Source organism: Myotis lucifugus, unplaced genomic scaffold (assembly GCF_000147115.1).
Source record: "Myotis lucifugus unplaced genomic scaffold, Myoluc2.0 scaffold_110, whole genome shotgun sequence".
In the NCBI taxonomy this organism is placed as follows: domain Eukaryota; kingdom Metazoa; phylum Chordata; class Mammalia; order Chiroptera; family Vespertilionidae; genus Myotis; species Myotis lucifugus.
The window spans coordinates 2,886,507-2,894,174 of record NW_005871158.1 but is presented as its reverse complement, the minus strand read 5'-3'; the positions used below and the strand labels follow the sequence as shown (position 1 = coordinate 2,894,174).

Here is a 7,668-nt window from a genome sequence, read left to right as displayed (position 1 = left end):
GAGTGCATGAATTTTGTGCACGGGGCCTCTAGTATATATATATTCTTATAAAATCTGTCAGTTTTGCCTACTTTTAAACTTTGCCTAAATGGAATCATATTGTTATATATTCTTGTCATTTTTTTAATGTGTTCTTATTGATTTCAGAGAGAGGAAGAGATAGAAACATCAATAATGAGAGAGAAACATTGATTAGCTGCCTCCTGCACACCCCTACTAGGGATCAAGCCTGCAACCTGGGCATGTGCTCTGACCAAGAACCAAACTGTGACCACCTGGTTCATGAGTCAACGTTCAACCACTGAGCTACACCGGCTGGACATATTCTTGCCATTTTGTATTCCACATTATGTTTTTTGAGATTCTTTCACGAAATTGTAGCTTATTCAGTTACACTATGTAAGTACTCTACCTTTTATTATTTATGGACAATTGAGTTGTTTCTAATGTTTTTGCTATCATTACAGTATTACTATGAACTTTTTTTTTCAAATTTTACAATTAAAAAATGTAGTAAAATATGCCAAATTTACCATCTTAATCATTTTTTTAAGTGTGTAGTTCAGTGACATTAAGTAACTTTCTCACTGTTGTGCAATCATTGCCACCGTCCATCACCAGAACTCTCTTCATCCTGCAAAACTGAAACTCTACACCCATTAAACAATTCCCCATTTCTGCCTCCTCTGACAACCACCATTCTACTCTCCCTCTATGAATTTGATTACTCTAGTTACCTCATATAAGTGAAATCAGGTATTTGTCCTTTTGTGCTGGCCTGCTTCACTTAGCATGTCTTTAAATTTCATCCATGATATAGCATGTGTCAGAATTTCCTTCCTTTTTAACTTTTTAAGGGGAATAATATTCCATTTTATGCATATGTAATATTTTGTTTATCCATGTAGGAACATTCATATACACATACAGAGTGTCCCAAAATATGTATACACACTTTATCAACTAATAGCTCAATTTTGAAAATGAAGTGTATTTTAATAAACACTGCTTTTATAATTATTCAAAGTATATATATATTTTTGGGGGGACACCCTATATACTTGAGGAAGAATTTCCTTTGGATATATACCAAAGAATAGAAAGGCTTGGCCATAAAGAGCATGAAAATTTGACTTTATTAGATAATGCCAAACAGTTTCTCAGAGGTCGTACCAATTTTTATTTTATCAGCAGAATACAGAGTTATTAATATTGTCATATTTTTATAATTTTGTCACTTTTGAGGCTGTGAATACATAACTCAATGTGTTTTCATTTGCTATGTTCCTGGTTACTGATAAGACTGAGCACCTTTTCATACATTCATTAACCATTCAAGTTTCTTTCAGAACATTTTTCTATCAGGTTGTTTGTCTTTTTCTTATAGATTATATTTTTTGGTTATGAATCTGTGATCAGATATGGCAGAAATATAACTCCTGATTTGGAGCTTATCTTTTCACTCTTTTTTGGAAACTTCTAAGAAGCAAACATTTTAAATTTCAATGTAGAAAAATTTATCACTTTTTCCTCTATAGTCTATAACTTATTTACTTTTAATCCTCACTGGAGGACATGCTTCTATTGATTTGAGAGAGAAACATCAATGTGAGAATGAAACATTGATCGGCTGCCTCCCACAGGCACCTGACTGGGGATTAAACCCACAACCTGGGTATGTGCCTTGACCTGGAATTGAACCCGTGATCTTTCGTTGTACAGGATGATGCTCCAACCAACTGAACCACACCAGCCAGGGCATAGTCTATAATTTTTATCTTACTTAAAAAATTCTCTCTAGTGCAAGTTTATAAAAGTACTAGAGGCCCGGTGCACGAGATTTGTGCACTCGGGGGGTGGGGGGGGCGGTCCCTCAGCCCGGCCTGCACCCTCTCGTAGTCTGGGAGCCCTCAGGGGATGTCCGACTGCCAGCTTAGGCCAGCCATGAACCCAGCTTCTGGCTGAGCAGTGCTCCCCCTGTGGGAGCGCACTGACCACTAGGGGACAGCTCATAGTGACCGGTCGTTTGGCCATTCGGTCGACTTGCATATTAGCCTTTTATTATATAGGATTTTCCCATATGTCTTTCCAAAGGTTTGTCTTTTACACTTAGGTCCTTAATTAACCTAACATTGATCTTTGTATGTACACTGACATAAAGGTCAATTTTTATTTCTTACATATGGGTAACTAATTGTGCCAGTGCTATTTATAGAGTAATCCATCCTTTCTTCACCAATCTTTAATATTGCCATAGTCATATATCACGTGTCCACATGTGTGTGAGTCTGTTTCTTCTTCTCTATTCTGTTCCATGATTTACTTGCCTGAATTTATTCCAATAAACACTTTTAACTTTTAAATGTTTAAAGATTAATTAAAGAATAAGCAAAGAGTTTTTTATAACACCTTAAATGAAATATCTATAAATGAAAAACTTTTAATGTGACTATTTTCTAAAAGGCAAAATTTTTAAACAGTTGTGTGTGTGTTTTGTTGTTGTTTTGTTTTTTTGTTAATCCTCACCTGAGGATATTTTTCCATTGATTTTTTTAGAGAGAGCGGAAGCGGGGGGAGAGACAGAGAGAAACATGGATGTGAAAAAGACATATCGATTGGCTGATTGAGCTTGCCATCAAGGTATATGCCCTTGACCAGAATCAAACCCGGGACCCTTCAGTCAGTCAGCAGGCTGACACACTATCCACTGAGCCAAATCAGCTAGGGCTAAACAGTTGTTTTTAGAATTTCATTTAGTATAAGATTAAAAATTAAGTGCTAAATTGAAAATAAACTTTAAACTTACCTTTCTTTCAGTAATATCATAGACTTTATTGGTTTTGGTAGAAATTTTATATTTCTGTTTTGGTACCTAAAGAAAAAAAGTATGGCTTACAAAAGAATTCAAGTAATAAACTTGAACTTATGTTACAAATTATCTATATATCATGTGATTAGTTTATAACCTCAGTTTCTTGTTCTTTCTACAAAGAACTTCATTAAATATAAAAATTGAAAGTCTATATATTTTAAAATTACTTACAATTCCTAGCTTCTTGTGACATAAGGGATAACCACAGAGCTTGATAATAGAACGTTCATCCACGACATCGCTGTAGTGAGCAGGTGTGATACACTTCCCCTGTAATGAAATAAAAGGGGCATCCCACAATCCCAGATTATTGGAAAAAGTTCCTATCAGCTCTCTAGGCCCCATAAATGTCATCTGAAAATACTAAGATAATAACACTACCTGTCTCATAGGTTTGATGTTAGAATCAGAGGAAAAAATACAGAAAAAGAACTTAGAAGAGTGCTCAACATGTAGTGAGTACTCAAAAAACAAAAAAAGTTCTGCCACAGTAGACTATGCATCTTTGTAGATTATATAGTTCATGAAATAATTCTGAGGCAGGAGGAAGAGATGGTGTTATAGTGAGTGTTATACCAAAGCAAAATACTGATAGTACATTTTATTTTAAAAAATTATTAAAAAAATAAAGCACATAAAATAACAAGATATAGTTTTACCTATTTTTAAAGCACAATCTAAAAAAATAAAGTATAACAAAGGTTAAAGTGACTCCTGACCAAATTTTTGTGCAAAATCTTCCAGCTTCTGAAAAACTGTACCAGAGAATGCTGAAGTGATAGTTATAAGCTAACACCAAATTTTTTTCCATTGGCATCTTCCTCTTCAAATAATCTCACTTCTTGAGATTATTTTTGAAGAAGTTTTTCTGTATTAGCAGGGACTGAACAGTTTTTTATTGAGAGTACTATAAGGTACTTATTTCAAATGAAGCATTTCTGGTTTATGTTTGTATTTAGAGTCATCATGGTACACAGATTTTTATGCAGTTACCTGTATCAATTAAATTTATCACATTTATATTCCTCTTTAGAAAAATCTAAAAATTACTTTTGCAATAGAAGCTCTGAGTTTTAATTTTCCATTTCTTTTTTTCTCTTAAGGATTATGAGGACATAATATAAATTTCCATTCAAAAATTTCATATAATAGAACCATTAAAGAAAACAAGCAAGCAAAAATGCAGATAATTTTCTTGTTAAGAGTTAAATCATAAAGGACCTATATTTGAGGTTTTAAAATATCCAAATTAATGGAATTACATTAACAAATATAATCTTCTGTTACTAAATTGGACAACATACAGAACATGGAAAATGACATTGGAATCATTAGTGCAAATGATGAAAATAAAATGAGAATAGCAGAGTGGTTAAAACAATTACTACTAAGGGGTGAAATATTTATGTTATTTTTCATTAGTGCATTTAAAGTCATTATAAAAGAAATACATGTGATTATTTTTTAATGCACAAATTATATAGCATGTTACCTGCATGTGGTGACTAAGAACAGATTCAAAGATTTCAATAATGCAAGTTTCATGTTGCACATATTTAAAAATTTTCTACTACAAAAATAATAATTTGTGAATACATACACACTCCTTTAAGAATTCTTCTGTAATATTCTCTTCTAAAAGCTGTTCAACAATATGCAGAGCTTTTCTCTCAAACTCAATCTTCTTTCTCACAGTCTCTTCTAGTTCTGCTTTCCTAAAATTAAAAAAGAATTATTTAAAATGTAACTTATTGTACTTATAAGTTTTATATAGCCAATTTTCTGTTTTAAAATACACTAACAACTTACTATTTGCTACCTAAATTTATGTTTTTAATGCTGTTACTTTTGACTCAATACTTTTCAAAAAGGAAACAAGCTACTTGTTGTACTGGACACATAGAAGGTCAGTCACAAAACTAGATTTCCAGAACCCAGAGTACAAGGAAGAACTTCAGAGATTCCTACAGAAAAGAAAATGAGGTGAAATCTTTTTGCCAATTACGAGTTTATACTCTATTACTTCTTTGGATAACTAAAAAGGGAGGCTTTTCCTCTGAAATCTTTATAAATAAGAAGAGATTAGAGAGGAAAAAATATAATTTTGGCTCTTCTTACAAGTAAAAATTTGTGTCAAGTCTCAAGGTCAACAGATGGCACAGTTTGACAAGAGAGAGTCATATTTGCAAAGAAGTGTTTACTTACTTTTGTTGTAAGTTTCATTAAATAACTATATTGATATGACTATGGTTTAGGAAAATAGCAATCTTCCTAGGAAGACTGGTCCTTGTCCTGGCACCAACGGGGCTCTGTCAGCTTTTGCGTGCCCCACACATTATGAACATAAAGCACGGGTTATCAGATCAAACAACGGCCCCAGGACAGTGGTTCTCAATCATAGCTCCACCTGATGAGATTTTTCAAAAAGATACTATGCCCAGGTCCCACTGCAGGCTCATCAAATCATAATCTCTGAGGATGGGGTCTGGTTATTGGTGTTTTCTTAAAAGTGATCCAAGCAATCTTTGTGTGCGACTGGGTTGAGAATCATTGTCACAAGACCAAAGATACCAACTCTCTTGGTGATGCATTTGCTCCTTCCTAGCACTGGTATCTACTTGCCTCCTAAACCAACCTTTGCTGACCTCCTGGACCTTGACTTGGCTCTCATATCTGGACCTAGAATGTACTCACCTTTTCTCCCTACCTTCAAAATGTTAGATTCTAATTCCTTCCCTGGAACAATATGTCTTACAAAACAATTTGGAGGACTGGAACAGGATTGCTAACTAGGAACACATAAGGACATTAAAACAAGAATAAATTTACAACTAACACCTGTTCTCCCATCATTTCATAAAGGCCATGCTTACATCAAAGAAGTATAAAAGACAAGGACACAATTAAAAAGCAGTTCTTCATACTGACTATATTTATATCTAGCTTTATGAAAAATTTTATTTTTCTCATTTTGCTGCCTACCAATAAAAGCTATGTATGTCAGGTACTAAGACCAGTACATAACTGGCATTAGGAATTGCTGACTTAGTATTAACTATCTCAATCCACAATAACTTCTCTTAACTGATAGATACCTACAGCTGCTTCCCATGGATAGCCAAGTCTCACAGCTGCCCTCTGTCAGAAATAATGAGAGGTAGTGTGGTATATAGCAGTGGTTTTTGGTCTCACCATTCCTTTACACTCTTAAAATTAGAGCTTTTGCCTATGTAAATTATATTTGCTGACACCATATTAAAAGTGAGAAAAATTTAAACCATTTATTTAATAACTAGAGGCCCGGTGTACAAAAATTTGTGCACTCGGGGGGTCCCTCAGCCCGGCCTGTGCCCTCTCGCAGTCTGGAACCCCTCCGGGGATGTCCACCTGCTGGCTTAGGCCCACTCCCCAGGGGATTGGGCCTAAGCTGGCAGTCAGACATCCCTCTGGCAGCCCGGGAGCCCTCGGGGGATGTCCACTTGCCAGCGGGGAGCAGGCCTAAGCTGCAGTCAGACATCCTTAGTGCTGCTGAGGAGGCAGGAGAGGTTCCCGCCACCACCGCTGTGCTGGCAGCTGTCAGCCTGGCTTGTGGCTGAGCAGAGCTCCCCTTGTGGGAGCGCACTGACCACCAGAGGGCAGCTCCTGCATTGAGCGTCTGCCCCCTGGTGGTCAGTGTGTGTCATAGTGACCAGTCATTCCCAGTCATTCTGCTGTTAGGGTCAATTTGCATATTACCCTTTTATTATATAGGATAGAGGCCTGGTGCACAGGTGGGGGCCGGCTGGTTTGCCCTGAAGGGTGTCCCGAATCAGGATGGGGGTCCCGCTGGGGTGCCTGGCCACCCTGGGTGAGGGGCTGATGGCTGTTTTCAGGCTGGTCAAGCCCCTCAGTGGGGATCCCAGTAGGTAACCTGACTGTTGGGGGCCAGATGTAAGCTGGCAAGGTCCTTGCACCTGAAGGGGCTAGCAAGGCTGGGACCCTTACCCACACAGTTTTCCCAGACTTGTCTGGATGGCGATTATCAGTAGAATGAGAACAGCCTTTCATAGCTTACCAAGAAGTCTGTAACTATTTACTGAGATATGCTGTACTGAGAACTTGTCCTTCTGCTATGTCTCTCCCTTAGAGATTAAGAGGAACAAAGAATACATTCCTCTTGACAGACCTCCTATTCAGTGTGTAGTGTATAAATAGGATTGTATAGCTAATAAACTCGCTTCAATTCCTCGAGAACTGGAGTCCTCCCGATCCCGCTTTCCTGTCTTTCTTTCTTTTCTCAATTCCCACCTCCCTGCCTCAGCCCGGCTCAACCTTGTCAGGCTGGCCCTGACACCTGACCCCATGGGAGTGTGGCCAGCCTGGATGAGGGGCTGATGGCTGTTTGCAGGCTGGTCAAGCCCCCAGTGGGGACCCCAGTAGGGACCCCCAACCCATGGGAGTGTGGCCAGCCTGGGTGAGGGGCTGAGGGCCGTTTTCAGGCTGGCCACAGCCCCTTCGGGGGGGAGGGGGTTCCCGCTGGGGTGCCTGGCCAGCCTGGGTGAGGCGCTGAGGGCTGGCCAAGCCCCCAACAGGGACCCTCACCCCATGGGGGTGTGGCCAGCCTGGGTGAGGGGCTGATGGCTGTTAGCAGGCTGGCCACAGCCCCTTCAGGGTAGGGGGGTCCCGCTGGTGTGCGTAGCCAGCCTGGGTGAGGGGCTGAGGGCTGTTTTCAGGCTGGCCACAGCCCCTTCAGGTAGGGGGGTCCCGCTGTGTGCGTAGCCAGCTGGGTGAGGGGCTGAGGGCTGTTTCAGGCTGGC

General features: G+C 38.9%; 1 protein-coding gene across 7 annotated transcripts in view; it reads right to left on the bottom strand.

Moving 5' to 3' along the window:
• Positions 1-7,668, bottom strand: part of RPAP2 (RNA polymerase II associated protein 2) — a 107,268-nt gene that overhangs the window by 92,218 nt on the left and 7,382 nt on the right. For 6 of the 7 annotated variants that reach the window (XR_002830366.1, XR_002830367.1, XR_002830368.1 and 3 more), the window contains exons 3-5: positions 4,473-4,587; positions 3,044-3,142; positions 2,807-2,872 (exon numbers count right to left, since the gene is read on the bottom strand). Coding sequence is in view for 4 of the 7 variants with exons in the window: in XM_006093180.3 (XP_006093242.1) it covers positions 2,807-2,872; positions 3,044-3,142; positions 4,473-4,587 (280 nt within the window). In the remaining 3 variants the exon portion in view is untranslated. The remainder of the gene's footprint in view (positions 1-2,806; positions 2,873-3,043; positions 3,143-4,472; positions 4,588-7,668) is intronic. The other variant, XM_023757651.1, reaches the window with a different exon arrangement.